Source organism: Macaca mulatta, chromosome 11 (assembly GCF_049350105.2).
Source record: "Macaca mulatta isolate MMU2019108-1 chromosome 11, T2T-MMU8v2.0, whole genome shotgun sequence".
In the NCBI taxonomy this organism is placed as follows: domain Eukaryota; kingdom Metazoa; phylum Chordata; class Mammalia; order Primates; family Cercopithecidae; genus Macaca; species Macaca mulatta.
Window position 1 is genome coordinate 2,314,514 of NC_133416.1, and position 27,634 is coordinate 2,342,147.

The following is a 27,634-nucleotide window of genomic DNA, read 5'->3' on the forward strand; positions in this document are numbered from 1 at the left end:
TAGCGTCATGTTTTTACATACTTTACATAGTGTAGCTTTACATAATGTAACATGTCAGAACTTCGTTCCTTTTTATTGGCCAGTCGGTTAATACTTTTTGAGTAGATATTTTATACACTTCAATTTTTCCCTCCTTAAGGTTGTAGAGTATCAGAATTATGCCTTTAAAAGTATATACAGTTTTAAAGGGTGTTTATTATTTATGTTACATATTTTCGTATATTATTGCAAATTTGATATTGCTTGTGCTATAAACAACACTGAAGTATGTAAAGTAAAATTGAAACTCCTTCCATCCACTGAGGCCTTTTTTTTTTTTTTTTTTTTTTTTTTGACACAGAGTCTCTGCTCTGTCACCCAGGCTGGGGTGCAGTGGCGTGATCTCGCCTCTGCAGCCTCTCCCTCCGGGGTTCAAGCTTTTTTGTGCCTCAGCCTCCTGAGTAGCTGGGACTACAGGTGCTGCCACCACACGTGACTGATTTTTTTTGCATTTTTAGTAGAGATGGGGTTTCACTATGTTGGCCAGGCTGGCCTCAAACTCCTGACCTCAAGTGATCCGCCTGCCTCGGCCTCCCAAAGTTCTGGGATTACAGGCGTGAGCTACCACACCCGGCCTCACTGAGGTCTTTAAAAACTCTTTGTCCCAACTGGGCGTGGTGGCTCACGCCTGTAATCTCAGCACTTTTGGAGGCTGAGGCAGGCGGATCACAAGGTCAGGAGATGAAGACCATCCTGGCTAACACAGTGAAACCCCGTCTCTACTAAAAATATAAAAAATTAGCCGGGCATGGTGGTGGTGGGCACCTGTAGTCCCAGCTACTTGGGAGGCAGAGGCAGGAGAATGGTGTGAACCTGGGATGTGGAGCTTGCTGTGAGCCGAGACTGCGCCACTGCACTCCAGCCTGGATGACAGAGCAAGACTCTGTCTCAAAAAAAAAAAAAAAGAAGAAAAAAAAAATTCTTTGTTCCCACAAATTGCCTTAGTAAACATACTGGTACATAGATTCTTAAATTTCTTACTGGTGTTTCTATTGAATGTACTCTAAAACTAGAATTATTTGGTCAAAGGAAATATATAATTAAATTTGGCTGATGAGACCAAATTTCTCCCCTGCCTACAGTTGTCCCACAGGTCATTGCTTCAGTGTTCCCACTTCCCATGCCCTAATCAACTCTGATTGTCAGTGACCTCGAAATGTCTGCCAGTGTGATCGGGGAAAAACATAAACCTATCTTGTGTAGTTTATATTTCTTGTTTGTTTTGAGTTTTCCTTTTCCTTTTTTTTTTTTTTTTTTTTTTTTTTTGAGACAGAGTCTCGCTCTATTGCCCAGGCTGGAGTGCAGTGGTGCAATCTTGGCTCACTGCAAGCTCCGCCTCCTGGGTTCAAGCAATTCTCCTGCCTCAGCCTCCCGAGTAGCTGGGACTACAGGCGCCCACCACCATGCCCAGCTAATTTTTTGTATTTTTTTAGTAGAGATGGGGTTTCCCCATGCTGATCAGGCTGGTCTTGAACTCCTGACCTCGTGATCCTCCCGCCTCAGCCTCCCAAAGTGCTGGGATTACAGGCATGAGTCACCGCGCTGGGTCTTGTTCTTTTTTTGAGACAGGGTCTCACTGTGTTGCCCAGGCTAGAGTGCAGCGATACCATCATATAGCTCATTGCAGCCTCAACCTCCTGAGCTCAAGAGTTCCTCCCACCTCAGCCTCCAGAGTGGCAAGAACTACAGGCACGCACAACCACACCTGACCAATTTTTTCATTTTAATTTTTGGTAGAGATGGGATCTCTCTATCTTGCCCAGGCTGGTCTTGATCTCCTGGGCTCAAGTGATCTGCCTGCCTCAGCCTCCCAAAGTGCTGGGATTACAGGTGTGAGTCCCCACACCTGGTCAATATTTCTTTTTTTTTTTTTTTTTTTTGTCACCCAGGCTGGAGTGCAGCAGCATGATCCTGGCCCACTGCAACCTCCACCTCCTGGATTCAAGCAGTACTTCTGCCTCTGCCACCCAAGTAGCTGGGATTATAGGCACCCGCCACCACGCCCAGCTAATTTTTGTATTTTTAGTAGAGACAGAGTTTCACCATATTGGCCAGGCTGGTCTTGAACTCCTGACCTCGTGATCTGCCCACCTTGGCCTCCTAAAGTGCTGGGATTACAGGCGTGAGCCACTGCGTCTGGCCATTTAATTATTAATGAAGTTGGGTATTATTTTTGTGCTTGTTAGCCATTTGTATTTCTTCTGTGAGTTTTTTGTTCATATCCTCTGCCTGTGTTTCTATTAGGTTATAGGTTTTTAGGCTTATGGTAGCACTTCGTAATACACTGATATCAATCCTTTGTCTTTTTGTTTTGTATTTATTATGTTTTTCAAGCCATCATTTGTACTTTAATTAAATTTATAGCTCTTCTGTCTCCATAGACATTTTAAATTTCTAAATAGTCCAACTTGCCCTTTTATTCCTTTATGACTTCTGAATTTAAAAGCACTTACCCTCCTCCCCAAAATAAAGCTAAAAATACTTTTCTGTCTCCCATCCCAAGATTATAAAAAATATGCTCTTAAGTTTACTTTCAGTATTTTCACAGCATAGGTTTTAAATATGCATCTTTAGCCAGTTTGGAATTTGTGTTGCTGTATGGTGCGAGCCAGAATACAACCGTAAGTGGACCCAGTTGACCCAGTGCAGTTCATTGACTTCATATGCTCCTGGTCATATCCTAAATCCCACTCATTTGATGGTATCAACCCAATACTCTTCTAATTATTACACTTTTATAGCATGTTTTATTTGGTAAAGCAAGTCTTAAAAGCACTCTTCTTTCTTTAAAATATTGTCTTGACTCTTCTCTATATTTATACTTCAGGATAAATGTTAGAATCCATTATCAAATTCCAAAAAGAACCTTTAGGATTTGTTTGGAAATGTATCATACACACAAATACAGACAAAAATAAAGCCTCAAATAAGGCATTTTTAAAATATATAGCAGTGGTTATCTCTAGATGATGGTAATATTCTGGGTGATTTTTTTCTTGTTTTTTTTCTTTATTTTCCAAAGTTTTTACAGTATTTGTGAAGCATTTTTTATTTTATTTTATTTTATTTTATTTTATTTTTGAGATAGAGTCTCGCTCTGTCGCCCAGACTGGAATACAGTGGCACGATCTCAGCTCGCTGCAACCTCCGCTTCCTGGGTTCAAGTGATTCTCCTGCCTCAGCCTCCCGAGTAGCTGGGACTACAGGTGCCCGCCACCACGCCCAGCTAATTTTTGTATTTTTAGTAGAGACGGGGTTTCACCATGTTGGCCAGGCTGGTCTCGAACTCCTGACCTCAAGTAATCCGCCCGCCTCTGCCTCCCAAAGTGCTGAGATTACAGGCGTGAGCCACCACACCCGGCTGGAATAAAGACTATTTCATGGAAATAAATAAGTGACTTGTAGAGAGTGAAGAAGAGATACCTGGCTCAGAATATAAACTAGAATTGTCTGGAATATTCCTGGGAAGGATCAAGCTGGAATCGAGCTACTGAAGCAACACCACCCCACAACCTCTTCTGTAGCTTGGCTGATGTCAGTTCTGCTGAGACTTTAAAGTTTGCAGCCTTTTCACTTCGCAGCATTTCTGGCGTGTTTTCTATGCAGCTGTATTTACAAGGTACCCAGCCTCCCAGCTCTCCCTGTTCTTCCTACTCCTGTGGCACAGCCAGAGCTTGAGATACATCGAGGCAGTGTCGTCTAAATCTGGCCCCTCAGTGTCCTGGTCTGTTAGTCACCGTTCAGCAGAAAGAAGATTGCTAGGTCTATTCTTAACTCTGATATATTTAAGAAACACTGTGCTAATCCTTGACTCAGAGCATCTGGATTCTTTTTTTCTTTTCTTTTCTTTTTTTCTTGCCCTGTCTTATGGTGCCAAACATCTAGATTTTTTTTTTTTTTTTTTTTTTTTTGCTTGTTTTAAGATGGAATCTCAGCTGGGTGTGGTGGCTCACACCTGTAATCTCAACATTTTGGGAGGCCAAGGCAGGAGGGTCACTTGAGGCCAGGGGTTCAAGACCAGCCTGGGCAACATAGTTAGACCCCACCTCTAAAAAAAAAAAAAGAAATACAAAAATTAGCCAGGCATGGTGGTACATATCTGTAATGCCAGCTACTTAAGAGGCTGCAGCAGGAGGATCACAGGAGCTCAGGAGGTCGAGGCCACAGCAAGCCTGATCAAACCATTGCACTCCAGCCTGGACAACCGAGGGAGACCCTGTCTCAAATTAATAGAGAGAGAGAGAGAGAGAAGAAGGGAGAGAGGGAAGGAGGGAGGAAGGGAGGAAGGAAGGAAAGAAGGAAAGAAAAAGAAAGAAAAGAAAGGAAAGGAAAGAGAGAAAGAGGCTCACGCCTATAATCCCAGCACTGGGAGGCCGAGGCGGGCGGATCACGAGGTCAAGAGATGGAGACCATCCTGGCTAACACAGTGAAACCCCATCTCTACTAAAAATACAAAAAATTAGCCGGGCATGGTGGCAGGTGCCTGTAGTCCCAGCTACTCAGGAGGCTGAGGCAGGAGAATGGCGTGAACTCAGGAGGTGGAGGTTGCAGTGAGCTGAGATTGCGCCACTGCACTCCAGCCTAGGCGACAGAGCGAGACTCTGTCTCAAAAAAGAAAAAAAAAAAAAAGAAAAGAGAAAGAAAAGAAAGATAGATGGGGTCTCACTATGTTGCCCAGGCTGGACTCAAACTCCTGGGCTCAAACGATTCCCACACCTTCAGCCTCCAAAGTAGCTGGGATTACAGGCATGCACCGCTGTATCTAGCTCCCTTTTTGCTTTTTAATCTATATGCTCTTGCTGGGTGATCTTATCCATTTAATAACAGAACACCTAATATTTGTCAGGCATTTTCTATTTGTTAGGCATTACACTGCACTTTATATGACTATCTCATTAAATCCTTAAAACAGCCGTATAAGGTAGGGCACCGGAGCTCACTTCTGTAATCTCAGCACTTTGGGAGGCGGAGGCAGAGGCAGGAGGATTACTTGAGCCCAGGCATTCAAGACAAGCGTAGGCAACATAGACTCCCATCTCTCCAAAAAATTAAACTTGAAGACATTGGCCTGACATGGTTATTATTGCCTCATTTTACAGATGAGGAAACTGAGACTCAGAGAAGTCAGGATCAGGTAACTCATTGGCAGAACTGGCCTTGAAACCCAGGCAGCCTAACTCCAGAGCCTGTGTTCTTAACTACACTTTACACGCCATTTTTAATTTTCCTCCTTTCTTTCCTAAAACCTGCTCTGCCTCCTACATTTTCAGTCTTGTTTGTCCAATATCCCCAGCTAGAACTGTCAGAAATGATTCTCCAGTTCCCCCTCAGTTAACGCCTCCTCCTTTTAGTCCTGCCTTTGAAGATGCTCAGACCTCTGTGTTCCTTTCCCCGTGGCTGACCCTCCCTTGCATCAGCCCCGCCTAACCCCGACCTGGGCTGGGCGCAGGAGCTGCCCTTGGTGGGCTCTTCCTTCTGCTCAGTCTAAGAAGGTGAAGATGCTTATGTCACTGTACCATTTAAAAGTTCGTGGACTTCCTTTTTTGTGGTTTTGGTTTTGGTCTGGTTTTTAAGCAGATCACACTGGAACTCCCTCACTCCACATGCTCAGTCCGGCCCTCGCCTGTGTTTTCAGCTCCGTTTCCTGTCATTCTCCACCCACTCCCTGTGCCTTACATTCCTGCCATCCTGAGGCTTCCCTTTTCGCAAGATCTGGGCCAGGCCTGTCCTAGCTCCACGCATCAGCCTTTGTTCTTTTGCTCTACGCCTCCTCTGTCTTTGATCTCTCAGACAGACTCTAGTCAGCTCTCAAGATCCAGACCCCACGCCTCTTTCGGAGCGTTTCCTCAGATTCCTCCCGGGTGAGGCAGTCACTCTTCGGGCTGCCACAGCACATGCTCCGGCCTCAGCTGTGGCCTCACTCTGCTGGGTGGTCGTTTATCTGTTTACGTGCTTGTCTCCATTAACCTAAATGGGTCTTTAGGACAAGGACCAAATCCCTTCAGCTTTCAGCGCCGAGCACAGAGTAGCGCTCAATAAATGTTGGTTAAAACGCTTGAAGGAATGGGAAAGAGGTTGTTAAAAACAACAGGAAGTTAGAAATACACTTACTTCTAAGCAAAGGGATTATCTTGTGTTTCTCAGAGTAATCTCTTCAGCTAAATCAGCAGGCCTCAGGTTGGGCAGGCTAATGTACCGAATGAAAGTGACGCACGGCAAATGGAGAAGTCCTTTAAATTATAAGTTCCCTTAGGGCAAAGGTCACTCCACAAGGTTGAGATCCTATCTGAGATCACCATGCCCCTCTCTCCCACTCTCACGCAGGTTCATGAGCCTGTGGCTTCGTGGAGAGAACATTCTGTTTAGAGTGAGAGGCCAGGGCTGAAGCCACAGCTCTGCAAAAATAATCATCAGCTTTGGGCCTAGAACCAGTGACTTTTTGGGCCTCACTTTCATGAAGACACATTTGATACTTACTTTTACTCTTTTCTGATGGTTAATTTGGAGGCAGAGAGACTTCACATGGAAAGTGCCTTTTTTGTCATGTATTGATGAAAAATAATCTTAGCTCAGTGCACATGAGATTTTTGTTGTATCTGAAATCCGTCTCTCCTTTCCCTCTCAGCTTCAGGATGAGTTAGAGAAAGGTGAACGGGACAATGCAGAACTGCAGGAGTTTGCCAACGCCATTCTTCAGCAGATAGCAGACCACTGTCCCGACATCCTAGAGCAAGTGGTCAACGCCCTGGAAGAGTCCTCTTGACCCTGCTTTGTGGGGAAGCCTGAGGTAGTCAACCCAGGAGCCAAGAAAGGAGAACTACAAGGCACAGGCGCCCGGAACCTTCTTGGCACCCAACACTACAAACTTCCTCCCATCTTGCTCACTTGAAGAAGCGTGATTCCAGCACCGTTTCTACATCTGCCGTCTTTCTCTGCCTTCCTGCTTTGGATGTGGTCTCTACACTAACCTTCTTGATGTCCAGGGTAGATAAAAGGTCGAATCTCTCTGAAGAACTGTGACCTGGTCGTCAACAGTGACTGTGGAAGCTGGTGGCTCGGCCCTGACAGAGGGCCATGGAGCAGAGGAGCCTCTCATCTCCTGTCCTCTGACATGAGAATGAAACCAGGAATGTACTTGGAGTTCAGCGGGCTGAGAGGATGCCTCCAGTGGACCAGAGAGCTGAGTGTTCTAATGTCACAATAGGTGCTTTCTCCTAAAAGGGTAAAAAACAATCTCAAAAAGATGAGAAAAAGAAAAGGGGGAAGGGAAGAGAAAATCGACTCTTCTTTTCACTGTCTCTTCTGCTTACTTTCCACATGAGATGCTTTATACCGGGGAGCTGTGAGCAGGCCTCACGATGGCTTGGGAGCACTCGTCCCCCAGGGTGTGAGTCTTCACCCAGCCCTGACTGTCTGTCCCAGCCTTCATTACTCTGGTCCTCGGCCAGTTTACAAGAAGATGGTGTGAGGTGTTCTCCACCAGTCTCTCCTGTTTGAGACTGTTGACCATATCATACAATTAGATCACATGTCTCTAACTGAAGGAGAACATATGAGGTTGAAAGAGCACCATCCAGGGCAACATAGCGAGACCCTGTCTCTACAAAAAATTAAAAAGAGAACATACAAAGTTGACATACGAGGCCCTGTTGTCCCCACCTGCAGCTTTGCCCCAGTAGCAGATGCCTGTGCCTCGGGGTTGGGCTGCTTTCCCCTGAACACCTCCAGGAGGCTGCCTGCCTTCCCAGCACCAGTGTCCCGAGCTCCTGCAGCCCAGTGGCTGCTGAGGTTTTGATCCCTTACTCACCCTGCTAGCTTTGCCCTAGACTCATCCTCTCAGAACCTCAGCCTCATGCATTGCCTGGAACCTTCTTCTGGCATAAATGAAGGTTTCTTGTCCTATACACATTCCTTCCTTGATTATTTCATTCAGAGAATGTTTATGAAATGCCTACTGTGTGCAAGTCATCCATCCTTGAAAAGGCCACTTCTCAGTAAGGGAGAGGTGCAGTGGATTCTGTGAGACATACCAGCTGAAGTCGAAGCAGTAAATAGCGTGTCCTTCCCCTCCCCGATCTTAAGGTATGTTTTCTACAAAAGTTCCCTAATGGAATTCGTGAGTTTGGGGGGCTCAGTCACCCACTCGCCTATGGGATTCCATTTGATGATTCTGGATTTTTGCTGTTTGTTGTTGCCCTTAGAGGGCTCTGAGTATCTACTTGTGGGTGGCCATTTGCTGACATCTGCATGTACCTTGTGGAATTCAGCCAGCCTCATGTTGCAAATCAGAGAGCTGACCCCAAGACTGCAAATCCAGTTGAAGGTATTGGCATTGTTAAGGACATTTTCCCAAGCGTAGACAACAGACTCGTAAATAATTGGGCATGAAGAAGTAAATCACTTAACCCAAATCTAGTTCTTTGACCATCTCTACCACCAGAGCCCAGCAGACACTCACATCTCCTGATAATGTGCTGGACTCACTGTTTTTGTTTTGCGTTTTCTCCTCTCCTTCCCCACTCACTCCGAGAATTTAAAGTCTGTAGAGTCAGCACAGCCCCATCAGTCCAGGAACTTCCCACCACCAGCCCCTGACTGTCCCATTAACTGATACGGTCAGATCTCCAGCTCCCCTTATTCCCTGCTGTAAAACAGTCCCTCTCCCCGTGAGAGGAAACTGTGGAGTGTTTCTTATCGAAGGTCTAAATGGACTCTGCTCATAAACCTCTTACTGAGATGCTTCCTGATCGCCAGGCTGGCCAGAGAGGGCTGCAGGGGTTAGATAGTAAGTGGTGGTCCTTTGTGGTCAGTTCCTCAGTTCTGTTTATTGCAGTGCCCATAAACCATGTAGCAAGCTCCCAGTACTGAAAGCCAGGAGTATTAGAATCTCACTTTATCCACCATAATGTAAAGACCTGGGGTATGATCACAGCCTTCACAGGGCCACAGTGGAACCAAGAAAGCAGGCGAGGCCATGCCTACACAAGTGGCCTGGCACTGGCACTGGCCAGCTGCTCTCTCACTGGTCTATCCAGGAAGGCATCAAGCAGGTACCCCAGATCCACCCACGTGGCCTTTCTCATCAGGTGCAGCACCTGCCACTCTCAGCCACTGGGTGTGTGACGCTCCTCTTCATCTCAATGTTCTCCAACACTTCCCCTCCGGAACAACTGATGGAAGGAGGCCCTCTGTGACAGTGCTTCTGAGAAGAAAAATTTCTGGGACAGATATCATCTGTCTGGTCTCTATGAACAGCAAGGAATCTTGACCCTTGGGACTGTTCTGGCATCTCAGATGATGTGGAGACTGGCTAAGAGTTCAGTAATAAATATGGCCTGCCTTTGTGCTGTAGGGCAGAGTGGATGCAGTTTGTAGCACTCAGAGTATCTCATTGAGTCCAAATCATTGAACCAACACTTAACCAAATGTCCCACTCCCATCACACTAGGACTTGTCATTCCATGCCCTCTCCTAGTAGTCATGGTTTCATATGGCCATGCAACTGCTACTGAAGTTATATAGCCTTGAAAACTCAATGCAGGTTGCCCTTAATTTTCCCCAAGCCCCTCCATCGGCAAGTCTAGTTGCCCTTTAGCACCTAAAGATCCGCACCTCACATCAGTGTCACCATAAAGAGGGCAAGAAGAAAAGCAGGTGTGATCCCAGCGGGGTTTTGTAACTGAAGAAGTACAGTATGAGTGTCTCATGTCTTCATATACCTCTAAACCCCGGTACTCATTGAATCATTGATGAGGTATCTCAGTTGAGATTTGCAAGGACTTTGATACCATTTGAAATGGAAAAGATTTTGAACAGGCTTTAACATATTTAAGAAATATGGATGGGGCCGGCCACGGTGGCTCATACCTGTAATCCCAGCACTTTGGGAGGCTGAGGCAGGTGGATCACCTGAGATCAGGAGTTCGAGACCAGCCTGGCCGGGATGGCAAAAACCCCGACTCTACTAAAAATACAAAATTAGCCAGGCGTGATGGTGCACGCCTGTAATCCCAGCTACTCAGGAGGCAGGAGAATCGCTTGAGCCTGGGAGGCAGAGGCTGGGTGAGCCGAGATTGCATCACTGCACTCCAGTCTGGGTGACAGAGACCCCGTTTAAAAATATATATATATATGGATGGGAATCGCCAAATTCATCTCAGCTCTCACCTTTTAACCTTTGTCCTTGCACTTTATAATCTAAAGAAGATCTACCTGTGGCTCTCGGACTTCCTCATACTTGGGTTTTAGAAATAACTTGTAAAGCAGACTGGACCCAAGGCCGCCTTCAGTGTTGAGAAGGGCATGTGACTTGCCACTTTCTGTCAATTGAAGTCTGGTTGTCCATGAGGAACTTGTGGACTCACCCACCCCCAGAGTGAGAGAAGAGGAAGGCAACGTCATCACAGACACGGTCTTAGCCACCTGCTGAACTAATCCCTCCCCTGTGAGGGTCAGGGTTGTGAGGAAACCGTCATGTATCACCCAAAATATAAATGTTTCTGAGCAGCCCGTCCACTGGCATTTGGATTTGCCGCCAGAGTCCTGTTCCTCCTAGGACCGTACCGCCCTCCTGTTGACCGTGTTACTTGAGTGTCGGCCTGGTGGCTACCCTCAGAGTCTTTGAGGAAAGAGCCAAGCAAGGAAGACCTCGCTGCGTGGAGTATGACACCACGTGGCATTTCTCAAGCCCAGCGGACCCCGTGTCAGCAAATACCAGTAACTGAACATCAGTACCCAGCCTCGTCTTCACCTGCCTGGGTTCGGAACTGAGGAGGAAGGATGAGAAGAGACCACAGTGCCGCAGACGCCCTCCGCAGAGCAAGGCCGCCCATCCATCACTGCCAGCCCTGGGCTTCTCAGGAGGGGACGTGAACCACTCAAAGGATGTCTTAAAGAGAATCTGGAGTTTCCCCCATGCGAATTAGGGAATAATTAGGCAAGAAAAGACATACATTACAGGGAAATCCTTCTGAACAAAATGGCTGTCTTTACCTACTCTTTTTAAGCAAAAACTGTCTCCAGACTTTTTAGTGTCAAAACTGTAACCACCTGTCTCCTGATTTTTCCCAATGTGTTTGGCAAGTGCTGTGACCCTGTTGTAGGCACTTCTCCTGACTCTGGGGGGGAAGTGGTTTTAGGGATTGATTCGGGGGAGCGGGTTTTTGTCCCATCCCACCTCCCCTCCTCTTTCTCTGCTTGTCGATATCGTCTGTGTGATTCAGAGAATTGGGGCAGTTACATTGTGTCTGTTGAGATTATTAAAAGATTAAAACGTAGTTGTAGAATGAAAAAGAGCTGTGTTTTAAACATGCAAACCAATATCTTGTTAATAAAGGAATTCAAGCTACAGGGCAGCCACGCTCCCCCCTCCCAAGCTGGCATAGGTGGCCCCGGGCTGGCAGCTTAGGAAGCGTGGAGCACACTTAGGGTAGTGCCCGCCTGGGTGAGAGACACCTGCCGAGCAAAAGGAACGAGAATCTAGGGCTCAGAGCCGCTCAGTTGTGCCAGGATTTTCCTATACACGCTCAGGACCTCTGGGTAAAGGTTTCACAGTTTGTGACCCCATAACCACCCTCACCCCACGTGGGTCCTAGTTCAGTGTGCCTAATACTGCATGGTGACCTGGGCTTGACCCTGCAGCCCTGCCCGGCAGGCCACAGGACCTCTCCTGCCCAATGGTGCTATCTCATCCAGTGACCGCCCAGCACGGGTGAGCACTGGCCAGCCTGGAGCTCGCAGTCCAGGTGGAACAGACCGTATTCCATGTCAGTTCCTTCTGGCTTCGGGCCTCAATTCTTTCCCTTTGAGCTTTTTTAGACCCCAGATCTCCTAGGCCCAGGCTGTCTCTGTTGGCCCCAGAGAAGCCACTGTCAAGAAAGGAAGTGAACCCTACTGAAGCCAGAGAATCCACCCCGGCCAAAGCAAGCCCTCTGGGTCCAGCCCCTCTTTCCACACCATGCCAGTATTGCATCCATCTACTGCAGCTACACATCCTGAGGGCAGCACCACCCACTCTGGCCTGCTGGCCCATGGCAGGACTAGCCCGGGCACCTTCCGGGCACTGCAGGATGTCCATTGGGGCCTGTGACTTGCTCCCTGTGGCATCGGAAGGAAGTGTTGCACTTTACTGGAGGAGCACCTGCCCCCTTGTAGCTTGAGTTCCTTTTGGTAACAGTAGCAGCCTCCATGGTGGTGTCTGATGCAAACGCACCCGCTGCCTTCAACTGTATGTGTGTGTTCCTGCTGGAGTTGTGTTACTGACAGGATAATGACATTACAAAGAAATTGTGTTATATTCAACTTTGCCTTGATAATTATTGTAAACACTTTGTTCATTTTTTCTTTTTTATTCACAAACTAAATCCACCAGGAAATTATAAAGTTATTTAAAAACTGTGCTGTGTCCTCCTTTGAGTCTCACCCAGTTGCTCGCCTAAGCAAGATGTGTCCTCACATGCTAGAAAAGATGGACAAGGCCCGCAGTCCCCAAGAGGCCAACTCCAGTGGCAGGCAGCCCGAGGGCCAGGGTCCCAGGATTGACCGTGGGTGTGGGCGTTCCCACACAGCCCTGATGGGCGTGGTGCCCGCATCCCCCAACCTGCTGTTACCTCGGGAGAGTGAGCCTCCTTTCCCTTCCCGCCTGATCTCCGGGTTTGCAGCTCTCAAAGTCAATTCCCAGTTCCCTTTTTCCTTCTTTCCACCCTCAGCCCTGGGCCAGGTTATCCGTGTCAGATCTCACCGTTGCAGAGCTTGGAGTAGGTGCCCAGCACTGAGGGATGGTGTTGCTCTCGTGCCAAGATAGAAGAGCCGTAAGGGCAGGCCATCGAGGGAGGGCTTTGCCCAGAACTGGGACTCAGGCTTCTGTGGGGCGTGCTCTGATGCACTGACTCTGAGGCGGGCAGGCTGTGTCAACCGCAAGTGTGAGTTCCAAGAGTGAAAGGAGCCGAGAAGCCCTGCGCTTGGACGCGGCTGTCATTTCCAGCTTTGGTATTTGTCTTGGGCCTTAGGCTCAGTAAGAAATTATTCTGGGGGATTTCTTTTATGAGAATTACTTTTCTGCTTAGCCATACTTCTGTGTCTACCCGAGAAAGGAATCAAGTCAGCTTCCTGCATTCCTTCCCTCGCCCGTGTAAATTCTGTCACACACTGGGTGTTGGCTCTTGGGAATTGTAGCAAGAGAGTCCAAACTCGTTCTTCCTGGTCAGCCCTCCCAGTGCCCAGGTGCCCCCCTGGCCTCCCTCTCTGCAGCCAGAGCAGCTGTTAGGAAGCTCTGCCAGGGGAGGAGTGCGTGGGAGACGGCGCTGTGGACAGGGCCGCAGGGCTGAGGTTGCTTGTACTTTCATCATATGAAGCAGGAACCGTTTCACTAGCAGAGCATGTATTATTCTGCACAATATAAAATCACAGCCACAGCAGATGTGTCCACAGAAAGCTGTCAGATTACCCTGGTCAGCTGTTTCCAAGGTTTCCCATTCATCTCATTTTTTACTATTTATTCACCCTGCATTCTATCAGCACCCAGTTGCAGGCAAGTGAACACGGACGAAAATCTGTGGAAACTTTTAAGAATTCCATCCATTAATTTTTTTTCCAAATTGAGAAAAGATCACTAGTACTTTATTTTTGAGGCAGAATATCTCAGACTGGCTCAAAAATGATCAGGAACTAGTTAGGGACTGGGGGCTGTGGCTGAAACCTTTAATCCCAACACTCTGAGAGGCCAAGGTGGGAAGATCACTGGAGGCAAGGAGTTCAAGACCAGCCTGGACAACACAGACCTCTCGTTACAAAAAATTAAAAATCTAGCAGGGCATGGTGGCATGTGCCTATAGTCCCAGCTGCTCTGGAGGTTGAGGCAAGAGGGTGACTTGAGCCCAGGAGATGGAAGGTGCAGTGAGCGTCAGTGATTACACCACTGCACTCCAGCCTAGAGGTACAGAGAAACCCTGTCTCAAAACAAAAATAACTAGTTAGGCTCTGGGGCTGGGGGAAGCTGGTGTGAGGTTCATGAGCTTTCCCAGGTGTCCTGGAAAGGGCCCAGACTCACAGACTGCAGCCCTGGGCTGCCCCTTGACCTCCCAGCCTCTCCTTCCCCTCTGAAAGAACGCCTCCTTCATCCCTGTCCCCAGCCTAGGTCATAATGAAGGTGCCGTGGGATAATCTTTTTCCTTTTTGAAATTTCCTTTAAGACCACAGAGCATAAATTGCTTTCTTCACATCTGCAATTTGCTCAGACATAATCCAGCGTGTCTGTCGGGGAGGAGCGAGGGTGAGGAGCAGGATGTGGAGACAAAAAGATGGGCCAGAGGTAAGTAATCAGGAAGCTGGGGAACTGGGTGCATGGGGTTTGTAAGTCCATTCTCCTTATTCTTGTGTTTGAATTTTTCCTGAATCAGGTAAATATTCACATCCTGCAATTGTACTTGCCCAAACAACACATACAGGCGTCTTCCCCCACAAGATCCAAGCAATCCGCATTCACACAGGGCCACCGTAGCGCTCCGTTCAGAATTTGTATTTCCCTGTGTCCTACACTCCAGGCTACAAATAATAAAAGCTAGTGACATATGGACCACCTGCCAGCTTCAGTTCTGAGCACTGCACAGGTTTGGTGTCAGTTCACCTTCACAGCAGTCCTACAAGGCGGGTAGTGTTACCCCATTTTACAGGAGAGGCACAAAGTGGACGCAGGACCTTCCCAGCATCACATGGCGTGTTCGTGGTGAGACTGGAATTCACACCCGACTCTGTCCCCAGAGTGTGTGTTCTTCAGCCCGCTGCTGTGGCCACCTCCCAGAGGAGGACAGCCTGCTGGGGACAGCTAAGCCCAGTGAAGTGCAGTGGGGCACGAGGCAGGCAGTGCTCGTCACACAACTTCAACAGGTGGATTTTGCCAGAAAAGGGGATGAAGGGAGGCCCAAAAGACAGATGAGCAAGACCAGGGAGGTAGGAAAGTACGAAGAGGGCACTTGGGACAGCAGGTGGACAGAGGACGTGCGTTACTGCCTGGCTTCAGAGCGACGAGGCGTGGCCATGGCCACAGGTGCAGCATGAAAGCAGGTCCCCCATGCCCTAGGAAGGCCAGCTTGGGAGACACGATCTCACAGCCCCGTTGGTCCTGACCCTTCCCCAGCTACCGACGAGGTAAAGCCTCCCCAGGGACTGATATAAAAAAGCGAAGGAAAGAAAATACACGTGGGCACACCCATTCTGGAGTTGCCAGCCTGGGACCTGAGGGAGGCTCCCCAGGCCACGTGCAGAGAAGCTACATGAGGGGACACTGCTTCCCTAAGGGGAGGAGAACGTTTTTACTGATTCATGGAGATACACATCAGGCTCTGTCACCCCAGCTGGAGTACAGAGGTGCGGTCATAGCTCACTGCAGCCTCGACCTCCTGGGCTCAAGTGATCCTCCTGCCTCAGCCTCCTGAGTAGCTGGGATAACAGGTGTGTACCACCACAACCAGCTAATTTTTTAACTCTTGTAGAGATGAGGTCTCACTATGTCGCCCAGACTGGTCTTGAATCCTGAGCTCAGGCGATCCTCCCGCCCCAGCCCCACTAAGTGCTAGGATATAGGTGTGAACAAAATGCCAGCTGACATGTGACATTGTTTATTACTGCATCCAGGCAGGTGGGCCCTTTTGAAAGGGCATCACTTAATCTTCAGTTACTCAACATGAGGTATGGATTTTGCCTCCCTTCACCCGCTTCTCCGGCAGAGAAACCAGAAATCAAAGATCAGGTTGCCCTGAGTTACACAGCGACTTCACTGGACCTGGGTTCAAAGTGGGTCCATCGCTTCCAAACCTTTCTCTGGACCCAGACTCCCTGACAGCCTCAGAGGGGTTCAGGCATCAGGGCCACATGGTGGCTGGGGGTTTCAGAGGAAAGAGGAAAATAACATGCGTGGCTTGGTCACCGTTGGGGTGGATGTGAGTCACATCAGGATTTCAGGCTCCGTTTGGCTCTGGGCACTGGTTATTTCCTGGAAATGAGGCTACAAAGCCCTCTGAATGTTCTCTCCTTCAGGCCCTTGATGGGATAGGAATGAGGTTTGCAGGCTCGGTAATGCCATGCCAGCCCACCTTGTCCACAGGGACCATTCCTTTCCCATGTCGTCTGGGGAAGAAGATCCTCTGCCATAGGCAATGGCTTACAGGGTGGCCTGGGACATCCGCAGCCGCAAGCACTCTTCTTCCCAACTCTCCCTGCTGCTTCCGGCGTGCGACATTCATCTTTCCCTTCCCGAGTTAACGCTTAGTTCTGTCTTGGCCACTTTGGCACCTTCCCATCTCCTCGGTCTCAGTCTCCACAGCACTTGGTCGCCTCAGCCTTGCTCGTACGAGTGAAGAACTTGAGCCACGTTCCTTTGAAGAAGGAGAGTCAGATGTGGGCAAAAAAAAAAGAGCATGAAATGTCTAAAAAACTTCCATAACAAAAAGCCATCTCTGGCATCTGGAAGAATTCACACTCGAAAGATGGTTCCTGCTTAGTTCCTCTCGGGCTTACACTTTTTTATTACTATGATTTTATTCTTCAGGGTTGTGGGAATCTGCATCTTGACTTGGACCTGCCCTGTGTGCAGGATGTAAAGGGCTGATGTGCCTGGACTCCTGCCTCCGCATTTGTGCAGCGCTCCCGTGCCGGGAACACAACCCAGGAACGAGGACTTCCGTGCGACGGTGCCCCAGCCACCACCGCGCCTCCCGCAGAAGCCAGGGCTGGGCCTTGAGGTCAGCGGTAAAGCCCAGGACACAGGCAGCGACCCTGGACAAGCAGGGCAGGTCCAGGCGATGGGAGGCGTGCCGCATTTCTCCATCCTGAAGTTCTTCTTGGTTTTTCTCCTAAGTACTGACGTCAGGATGATCCGGCAGCTTTGAGGAGCCATCTGGCCCTTTAAGCAAGAAGCCAGTTAGCCTTTCTCATCCCACTGTCACACCTGGGCACTCCCATGGGGCCAGCTGCAGGGGATGGGGGGAGGCTGGCTCCAAGGGGACTGACCTGTCTCAGGGGAGGCTGCCTCTGGCTTCACCGCTCCTCCTTGAGCACAGCCTTTATGGGGCCTACAAGGGCAGTGGGGGACAGGACGCTTGTCCTGCAGAATGGCAAAGAACCGGCTCTCCATTTCAGGGCAAAGCGGGGCCCGGATTGTGGGAACCGTGGCCTCGAACATGAAGGCAGGAGGGCAAGGGGACTAGGGGACCACGTGAGGCCCGACGTGCACACAGCAGGGCCCAGCACCCATGGTTTCATTCCGTCGGCCTTGGCCAGCTGGCTCCTGCTTGGGAACTTGCTGGGCAGTGTCTGCCGGAAGTCGGTGGCATCATCCTCAGGGGCTGTGAGGAAACCCTCCTATCATTTGTCCTTAAGCCTAGAATCTTGAGAACAGGACCATCACCCTTATAGAGGTCATGCCACTCTGACCAGACCCTATTCCAAGGGCCATTTCCTGCGTCTAAAATCCTCCATGGGTGTAGAAACCAGCTAGAGACAGGGGCACTGAGGCCTGCAGTGGGAGCTCTCCTGGAGACGTGAGGGCATTGCTGGCCTCTTCACGCTCCCAAGACCCCCTCCAGCCCTCACAGAGGCCTCTGGGCCTGCCTTCCTGAAAGGGCCACTCCGGGCAGGGCTGTGGTGCCCACCCCCAAGAAGTCAGATGCCAACCATCAGATTGTTTCTGCTTGAGGAGGGAAAAAAAGCCCAGATGCCAATCCACCAGCCTCATCATCTGGGGCCGCATCATCCTCCTGCAGGGATGGTCTCTTTTTTCTTTTTCTTTCTTTATTTATTTTTTTTTATTTTTTTGAGACGGAGTCTCATTTTGTCACCCAGGCTAGAGTGCAGTGACGCAATCTCAGCTCACTGCAACCTCCGCCTTCCAGGTTCAAGCTTTTCTCCTGCCTCAGCCTCCCGAGTAGATGGGATTACAGGTGCCTGCCATCACGCCCGGCTAATTTTTTGTATTCTTAGTAGAGACGGGGTTTCACCATGTTGGTCAGGCTGATGTCGAGCTCCTGATGCCTCAGCCTCCCAAAGCGCTGGGATTACAGGCCTGAGCAACCACGCCCGGCCAGGATGGTCTCTTGAATGAGAACTTTTTCTCCCTGCCTGTTAGTCACTGTGACAAAGGGGACCCAGGGAGACTGGAGCCCAACACTGGATTCTTTGTCAGGATGTCACGTCATGGGGTTCAGGCTGCAGCATGCAAGCCATCGCTGGCTCCAATATCCCTGAACTCTCCTACACGGACTAAACGTCACAAAAGGCCCTTGAAGAGTCCCCAGGCAGCCTCCACAGCGAGATAGCATTTTGATCTCCATTGCCTCCCACCCAAAACAGGCAGCCTGCTTTCCTTCTCCTGTCCCCTCATTGACTGCAAGCCCCTTAAGGGCAGGGCATGTGTCTGTTCTTGCTTTTGGGTCCCCTGCACACCCAGTCGAGCGTGCCCGTACACATGTTGACCTTGCCAAGTGATCAGCACTGATTTGAGGACTTGCAGGGCTCCCAGGGCTTTGTATTCCAGGACCTTCTTTTCCGCAGCTGGCACAGTTCCAGCCCATGTCATTGGAAATGTGTCGAGCCTTGAAATATTAGCATGGACATCCGTTATGACTCCAGCTTCCCCTGTGGGCGGGACAGGTCAGAGCAAGCCTACGCTGTGGCTACCTGATGTCAAGGGGAATCCCATTTGCTGCCTCTGTGAAATTCCTTGTTTCCAGGCCAGGGTCCAGGACAGCAGGGTCTGCTGCAGCCTTAGCTGCCTTGGTGCTGGGCCTGACTGCATCTCCAGTGCAAGCAGCTGGCAGGGAAGCAGCTGGGGCTTGACCCCAGAGCCTCAGGAACCTGTGTGAGGATCCAACCGCAGCCTCCTCTCCTCTCCTCACTCCCCTACTCTGAAATCTCCACACAGGTCCTCTGGTGCTCTTCAAACTTGTATTTCCTCCCAGGGGCACACAAGAGGCCTGATAAGTCTCCTTCTTTACTTCCAGGGAAACAGTACCGACTTCGGTGAGGAGGCAAACGCTCCGAATCTACTGCAGGTGTTAGTTCTGCAGAGGAGTCTTTCTGCTTAAGGGCTCATTTGATGTTCTGGAAACTTGCCAGGTACTGAAATACAGCCAGTCTTCCCAAAGATTCCTCCTCTCCTCTGAGTGCATGTGTGTGTGCGCGCGCGTGCGTGTGGGTGTGTACAGCCACACAACCCGACTCTGTGTTAACGCGCACACAGGCCCTGGCCAAATGTGAGGGTCTCCATGTTACGAAGGAAATGAGTCAACAACTTCAGCATTTTTGTTTCCCTCTGAGGCTTGCAAAGAAGGTGTTAAGAGCACAAGATTTAAATCATAAACTTTATTAAAAGCCAAACAGCCCAATGTGCGATTCTTGCCAGCTTGGACAGAGTCTTTGGGGTAATGCTACACTGAGCTAATCCAGAAGGAATCGAGTGGGGGAAGATGGCAGGGTGGGGGTGAGCCCACCGTCCAGCCAGGACAGGCAGAGTGAGGCACAGGCCCGACACAGCCACTCACCCGGTGGCCAGAGCAGGGTGGCGCAAGAACAGTCCAAACTGTTCTTGCTTCTACTGTCCTCATATTGTTTCCTTAGCAAATGGAGCCTCCTTCATGCCTAAAGAGCCCAGAGCAAGGCAGGGGAGGGAGGGCCAACTCCTGCAAGACTGAGAACTGGCCAGAATTGCCCATTTGCTAGACTAGCAGAGAGCCAAGTCCCAGTGGGTCCTCCCCGACAAAGAGCACCCGTTCCTTACCCCCCAACCCAGAGGCACCCTTTCTCCTCCAAACATAAGATGCTGCTCCAGCAGGGGCAGGGACGGTGTCAGCCTCCCACAAGACACACACGGGATAGTCCTGCTTGTAAGGGCGCCACACCCAGGGCAGGAATCAGAATGAAGACACGACTGCGCAGTGAGCACGGGCCTCCAGACAGGACCCGGCGTGGCAGACCTGCCAGAGAAGCTTTCACAGTGCAAAGAGCCGGCTCCACCTCCACCCAGACGGGGCTCCTCGACTCCCCACAAGTGCCCTGCCACCTCAGGCACCTCCCCCCACACCCACTCAGCGTCACCCCCTCCCCCGGCAGTTCAACTCCGGAAGGCTTGAATTGATGACGACATTTCTGCACCATGAGAGGCTCTTGAGATTCTGCATCACTGAACTCGCATCTCATCCCCACCATCCGACATAAGCTTGCAAGGACAGGACCTTGTGGCACCTGGGACAGGGACTGCCCCATCCTACCTGTGACAAAGCCCTCCCTCTGTGGAGCTGGCATCTCTGATTTCCTTGGCCTGAGGGAGGCAGTGAAGATGAAGGAAGGAGGGAGGGTGCCTTGGTGGTGGGCACAGCTTTGTGTTGGTCGTTCTCTGGCCACCGAGACTTCAGTGGCCAAATGGCTTCAGGAGACCCACTGGTCTTTCCTGTTTTAACAAAAGTATTGGTACTAGCATTAGGTGTTAAAAATTATCAGCACAGCTTGGGACTGGCCACAGAATTCTTCTGAATCTCCCCAGGATAACCTCGATAACCTCATGAGAGCATGGATGCTTTGCCCAGAATCTGCAACCTAGGAAGGTCTGTGGCACGCAGCGGGCCCTGAGAGACTTCACCTAAAAACTTTAGGTTCATTCCCCACCCGCGTGTGTATGTAGCTGTCTCTGTGGACAGTGATTAAATAGTCTTGACTGGATATCAGGGTCTGCAAAACTGGGCGTCTGTTCAGCGAACTACCTCTTCCTGAGTTCCTCCGAATTCCTGTCCCTTAACAGCAAGAGACGCGACGCAGCTCACACAGGCTGGAGGGGCTGCTCGCTCTTGCATTCGGCCGCTGGCAGAATACGCCGCTTCTAGAGGCGGCAGCAGGGAAAGAAACGCTCCCCCTGCCCTCCCTCGGCGCCTTGGCCCCTCACCCGCCCCCGCCTCACCTCACCCGCCCCGCCTCGCCCCGCCTCACCTCACCCGCACCCGCCTCACCTCACCCCCCTCACCCGCACCCGCCTCACCTCACCCCCCTCACCCGCCCCCGCCTCACCTCACCCGCACCCGCCTCACCTCACCCCCCTCACCCGCACCCGCCTCACCTCACCCCCCTCACCCGCCCCCGCCTCACCTCACCCGCCCCGCCTCGCCTCACCCGCCCCACCTCACCTCACCCCCCTCACCCGCCCCCGCCTCACCTCACCCGCCCCGCCTCACCTCACCCCCCTCACCCGCCCCCGCCTCACCTCACCCGCCCCGCCTCACCTCACCCCCCTCACCCGCACCCGCCTCACCTCACCCCCCTCACCCGCACCCGCCTCAACTCACCCGCCCCGCCTCGCCTCACCCGCCCCACCTCACCTCACCCCCCTCACCCGCCCCGCCTCACCTCACCCGCCCCACCTCACCTCACCCCCCTCACCCGCACCCGCCTCACCTCACCCGCCCCACCTCACCCCCCTCACCCGCCCCCGCCTCACCTCACCCGCCCCGCCTCACCTCACCCCCCTCACCCGCACCCGCCTCACCTCACCCCCCTCACCCGCACCCGCCTCACCTCACCCCCCTCACCCGCACCCGCCTCAACTCACCCGCCCCGCCTCGCCTCACCCGCCCCACCTCACCTCACCCCCCTCACCCGCCCCGCCTCACCTCACCCGCCCCGCCTCGCCCCGCCTCACCCGCCCCGCCTCACCTCACCCCCCTCACCCGCCCCGCCCCGCCTCACCTGCCCCGCCTCGCCTCACCCACCCCGCCTCGCCTCACCCGCACCCGCCCCACCTCACCTCACCCCCCTCACCCGCCCCGCCTCACCTCACCCGCCCCGCCTCGCCTCACCCCCCTCACCCGCACCCGCCCCGCCTCACCTCACCCCCCTCACCCGCACCCGCCTCACCTCACCCCCCTCACCCGCACCCGCCTCACCTCACCCCCCTCACCCGCACCCGCCTCAACTCACCCGCCCCGCCTCGCCTCACCCGCCCCACCTCACCTCACCCCCCTCACCCGCCCCGCCTCACCTCACCCGCCCCGCCTCGCCCCGCCTCACCCGCCCCGCCTCACCTCACCCCCCTCACCCGCCCCGCCTCACCCCACCCTCACCCCCCCTCCTCACCCGCGCCTGCCTCACCCGCGCCCACCCTTGCCCGCTAATTGCCAGTTGGGCTCTGGGGGGTGCATCTCCAACCCCAAACCTGTCAGGCCCTTGCCCAGAGCTGCCCGTGTTTTCTTTCTCTTCTATTTTTTCCTATGCTTAAAAAGATCCCACCACAAAAATGTTTTCTTCTCTTCCTCCACTTGTAGCGACTGGGATCAGGAAACCGCAGGGTGGAAATTGCGGGGGCCTGTGGCCCAGAGTTCTCCGTATTCGGGTGCTGATCAGGACGGGTTTCAAGATTGGAAGGAATTTCTCCTGGGTCTCCAGGACACAAAATCGCGGCTGTCTGCAGCTGGGCTGGGCTGGTGGACGAGTTTCCTGACCCAAGCCCCATGATTGACGTTCTGTGTCCCTCACTCGCTTTTGTTGAGATGCCCTTTGAGGTTTGCTGGTGTGTGTTTTGTCTCAGGTTTGCGCCAGTCACTGCACTGTCAGGGACTGGAGTTACCAAACAAGCCTGGGCCAGCCGGCCCCCACCTTGCCACCTCCCGCCACTGGCACCCATGTGGACCTAAGGTAGCTAGAGACAGCAAGTGAGGGGCAGGGAGGAAGGGCGAGTTATTGTTTGATGGGTAGAGTTGTTAGGGGTGATGGGCAAAGTTTTGGGTACAGATTGTGGTCATGGTTCCACAACATCGTGAATGAATTTAGTGCCACAGCATTAAATGTATTCACGGTGTGTACTTGTGTACTTCTGAATGGCTAAGATGATAAATATTAGGTACATTTTACCACAATAAAAAATTAATGGATTCTGGCCAGGCATGGTGGATCACCCCTGTAATCCCAGCACTTTGGGAGGCCGAGGCAGGCAGATCACTTGAGGTCAGGAGTTCAAGACTAGTCTGGCCAACATGGCGAAACCCCGTCCCTACTAAAAATACAGCCCAGTGTGGTGGCACATGCCTGTAATCCCAGCTACTCGGGAGGCTGAGGCAGGAGAATCACAGGAGGTGGAGGCTGCAGTGAGCCAAGATGGCACCACTGCACTCCAGCCTGGGTTACAGAGTCTCAAAAAAAAAAAAAAATTAATGAATTATAAAAGCCAGTTTGCCAGCCTGGCACCAAGACCTCTCCCCCGACAGACCCCTGGCCCAGCACCCCAGGCCTACCGGCGCTGGTGCCCACCCTGGGCTGGGTTGAGGGTGGTGTCCCTGGGCTGTTGAGAGGCTCCTGGCCCATTCCCGGCCCAGCCCTTCCTACAGTCGGGAGGCAGCACCTCCCCAGCCCTGCAGACCCAGGCTGTCTAGCCACTGTGTTGGCTCCCTCCCGCCCAGTCAATAAGCATCTCTGAACATGTGTTCTGTTTTCTGAATGGGGAATAGGGCACAAGGAGGTTGAGTAAATGACTTTTTATTCGATCTGTTTGATTGAAAGCACAAACCTCCTGAGAAACTCATTTTATATAAGAATAAAAGAGGCCGGGCGTGGTGGCTCAAGCCTGTAATCCCAGCACTTTGGGAGGCCGAGACGGGCGGATCACGAGGTCAGGAGATCGAGACCATCCTGGCTAACCCGGTGAAACCCCGTCTCTACTAAAAATACAAGAAAATTAGCCGGGCGCCGTGGCGGGCGCCTGTAGTCCCAGCTACTCGGGAGGCTGAGGCAGGAGAATGGCGCGAACCCGGAGGGGCGGAGCTTGCAGTGAGCCGAGATCGCGCCACTGCACTCCAGCCTGGGGCACAGAGCAAGACTCTGTCTCAAAAAAAAAAAAAAAAAAAAAAGAGAATAAAAGAAAGGCTGCTTTCAATTAAGGGCACCGCAGGAGGGCAGTGGGAGTCACCCCAGCTTCCCTCCGATGAAAAGAATCCCCTCCACGCGTGCATCCTCTCTGCCTCGTGAAGGCAGTCTTTTTTTTTTTTTTCGAGACAGAGTCTTTCTGTCACCCAGACTAGAGTGCAGTGGCACGATCATATCTTGACCTCCTGGACTCAAGCAATTCTCATGCCTCAGCCTCCCTAGTAGCTGAGATGACAAGCACGTGCCACCATACCCAGATAATTTGTTTTGTGCTTTTTGTAGAGACGGGGTTTCACCATGTTGCCCAGGCCGGTCTCAAACTCCTGGCCTCAAGTGACCTCCTACTTCAACCTCCCAAAGTACTAGGATTATAAGTGTGAGCCACCATGCCCAGCCCAGTTCTATTTTTGAACAGATTTTTATGTTAAAAAGGCTTCCTTAAAGACTCATGGATGATTAGAGCAGTAAAGGATCTTAGAAATAATCCTGTCCAGTCTCTTCATTCTAAACACAAGGACGCCTCAAAATATGTGACCATGTGTTCAAGGTCACATGGCTATGCGTGGCAGCACCTGGACCCCGCTCCTCGGCTCCAAGCTCCCTCCAGTAGCATGCAAAAGATCTCGGAGGCCGGGCACGGTGGCTCAAGCCTGTAATCCCAGCACTTTGGGAGGCCGAGACGGGCGGATCACTAGGTCAGGAGATCGAGACCATCCTGGCTAACACGGTGAAACCCCGTCTCTACTAAAAAATACAAAAAACTAGCCGGGCGAGGTGACGGGCGCCTGTAGTCCCAGCTACTCAGGAGGCTGAGACAGGAGAATGGCCCGAACCCGGGAGGCGGAGCTTGCAGTGAGCTGAGATCCGGCCACTGCACTCCAGCCTGGGCGACAGAGCGAGACTCCGTCTCAAAAAAAAAAAAAAAAAAAAAAAAAAGATCTCGGAGCTGGGGCACCCTGGCCCCAGGTGACCTGGACACCCGCTAGTTTGTTCCCCCTACAGCCAGTTCTTCCTCCTGCCTTAGCCCTGACAATGTGCTCCCCCACTCTGGGAAACTCCTTGTCCACAGGAAGTGAAGAGCGTGTCTTCCTGAGACTGACCCAAGAGCTGGGCAAGTACCACTGGCCATAGGCAGACCCTGAATGCCATCCCACAGCCCATTTGTACCTCAACAAGCATGAATCTTTTCTATCAGAAATAATAGCAAAGGTCAATACCATTTGCTCCAGCTAGAACTGAGTTCCCCATTGGGACCTCCTACAGAAGCTGCATCTCACATTTTATTTAATAAGCTGATGTCGTCTGGTGGAAACAGCAAAAGACTGTGCGATGCTTCCAACTGATAACATCACTCAGATTCTAAAATTCAGCAACTACAAAGTGTAGACATGAGCCTTTGGGGATGAAGATCAGGATTCACTCATTCCCCATTTTGGAGTCATAAACTGTATCTGCTGCCTCGTAAGTACCAAATCCAATGAATGCATCTGACAAAAATGCTCATGTGCGTTCAACTTCATTCACAACCTCCGAAAATGGCTTGAGAAAAAGCCCAAGACTTGGAAATAACTTTCTTTCTTTCTTTTTTTTTTTTTTTTTTTGAGGTAGAGTTCCGCTCTTGTCGCCCAGGCTGGAGTGCAATGGTACAATCTCCGCTTACTGCAACGTCTGCCTCCCAGGTTCAAGCAATTCTCCTGCCTCAGCCTCCCGAGGAAATAACTTTCAAAAGTAACTTACCAATCCAACTATAACGCATCTGAAATACTTTTTTTTTTTTTTTTTGGCGGTGTTTCACTGGAGTGCAGTGGTGTGATCTCAGCTCGCTGCAACCTCCCCCTCCTGGGTTCAAGAGATTCTCCTGCCTCAGCCTCCCCAGTAGCTGGGATTACAAGCATGCACCACCATGCCCAGCTAATTTTTGTATAGTAGAGTAGAGACGAGGTTTCACCATGTTGGCCAGGCTAGTCTCAAACTCCTGACTTCAAGTGATCTGCCCACCTCGGCCTCCCAGAGTGCTGGGAATATAGGCATGAGCCACTGCTTCCGGCCTGAAGTACTTTTGAAGGAGCTATTATGTGACTGAAAAATAAGAAAAAATATTTGCACATTGAATTTAACTTCACGCATGAAGAATCACACAGTTTTCCTGATAGTTTTGGTATGGATGTGGGTGACTGCCTGAGTGGAAGGACTGCTGCACAGGTATATGGCACTCGCCTGCTCAGCCTTACACACCCTCCCATTCCAATAGGTCATTTGGCAGAAAAGAAAATGACTCTAATTTGGAATTATTTATTTTTAATCAACCCATATTGGGTCCTAGTATTTAATACTTCCTTTTCAAAGTATCTAGAAATACCTTAATAATTTCCCCTGGATTTTTTGCTGGAGATTAACATTAATAGCACGAAAGTAAAGAGAAAACATGGCCGGGCATGGTGGCTCATGCCTGTAATCCCAGCACTTTGGGAGGCCGAGGTGGGCGGATCATGATGTCAGGAGATCAAGACCATCCTGGCTAACACGGGGAAACCCCTTCTCTACTGAGAATACAAAAAAATTAGCCGGGCGTGGTTGCGGGTGCCTGTAGTCCCAGCTACTCGGGAGGCTGAGGCAGGAGAATGGCGTAAACCCAGGAGGCGGAGCTTGCAGTGAGCCGAGATCACGCCACTGCACTCCAGCCTGGGTGACAGAGCGAGACTCTGTCTCAAGAAAAAAATAAAATAAAAGAGAAAACATTTGTTGGTATTTTAGCCCCTACAGCAAAGGTTGGCAATTTTTTTCTGTAAAGGGCCAGAGAGAGAGCAAATATTTTAGCCAGGGCCAGATTCACAGGCAGTCACACAGGACTCTGGGTTTAGGGGCCACACTTGGTTTAATGCTCAACTGTTGCCATCGTGGAATTCTTAATATTTTTTTTAAACAAGGGTCCCTACATTTGCATATCGTATCTCAAATTATTGGCCAGTCTTGATTTTAGCGTATGAAACCTATACGGTCTCCGATGCCAGTATCAGAGTGCTAAAGCAACATATAAAAGATGGCACTGTTGCAATAAAACTATCGGTGCACACTGAAATTTGAATTTCATGTAATTCTCACGTCATGAAATATTATTCTTAAAAAATTTTTTTCCAACCACTTCAAAATATAAGACATTTTAGCTTGCAGCCTGTACAAAAATAGGTACTGAGCTGGATTTGATGGGGAGGCGTAGCTTGCCAACCCCTGCCTTTAAAGAAATATTTGGGAATACCATAATTTTCCTCCTGTTGCAATTCTGCATGGTGGCCCAGACTCCTGGGGACCTACCAAGCCTGCTCTGCACAGTTTGTGCTAACATGCTGCCCCACTGGGGCACAGGAATGAGGTGTTAGCAGTAACCAAGAGTTGCATGTGTCTACACTGTTGTGAGAGGTGGGAAATGTACCTGCGGCAGCACCGGTTCCTGTGACAGCCTGGACCTGACCCACATGATGGCAGTAGAGACAAAAGTCCAGCCATTTACTCCCTTCCCATTCCTCTCTCACTATACAGAGTCACTGTGGTCTCCGAGGTTATGATCCTGGTTCTCCTCCTCTGCCTGAGCAGACTCAGCAGCAAAACACACATGGCCGAGTCCTTCACCAGAGCCTCTCTGCATGGACCCCACGGTGCTTTCCTGGGGAATGAGGTTGGATGCTAGAAACCCAGCCTGACTCCT

At 50.9% G+C, this 27,634-nt stretch overlaps 1 protein-coding gene and 1 long non-coding RNA gene across 5 annotated transcripts in view; both read left to right on the forward strand.

The window, feature by feature from the left end:
- Positions 1-12,433, forward strand: part of ERC1 (ELKS/RAB6-interacting/CAST family member 1) — a 500,457-nt gene extending 488,024 nt beyond the window's left edge. For all 4 annotated transcript variants that reach the window (XM_077953260.1, XM_077953262.1, XM_077953261.1 and 1 more), the window contains one exon: positions 6,665-12,433. In XM_077953260.1, the coding sequence (XP_077809386.1) occupies positions 6,665-6,802 (138 nt within the window). In that variant the 3' untranslated portion in view covers positions 6,803-12,433. The remainder of the gene's footprint in view (positions 1-6,664) is intronic.
- A 1,786-nt stretch (positions 12,434-14,219) lies between these two features.
- LOC144332730 (uncharacterized) lies at positions 14,220-19,176 on the forward strand. Its single transcript, XR_013400766.1, has 3 exons — positions 14,220-14,347; positions 16,583-16,775; positions 19,032-19,176. It is a non-coding gene; the product is annotated as an uncharacterized LOC144332730 (long non-coding RNA).
- Positions 19,177-27,634: the final 8,458 nt, after the last annotated feature.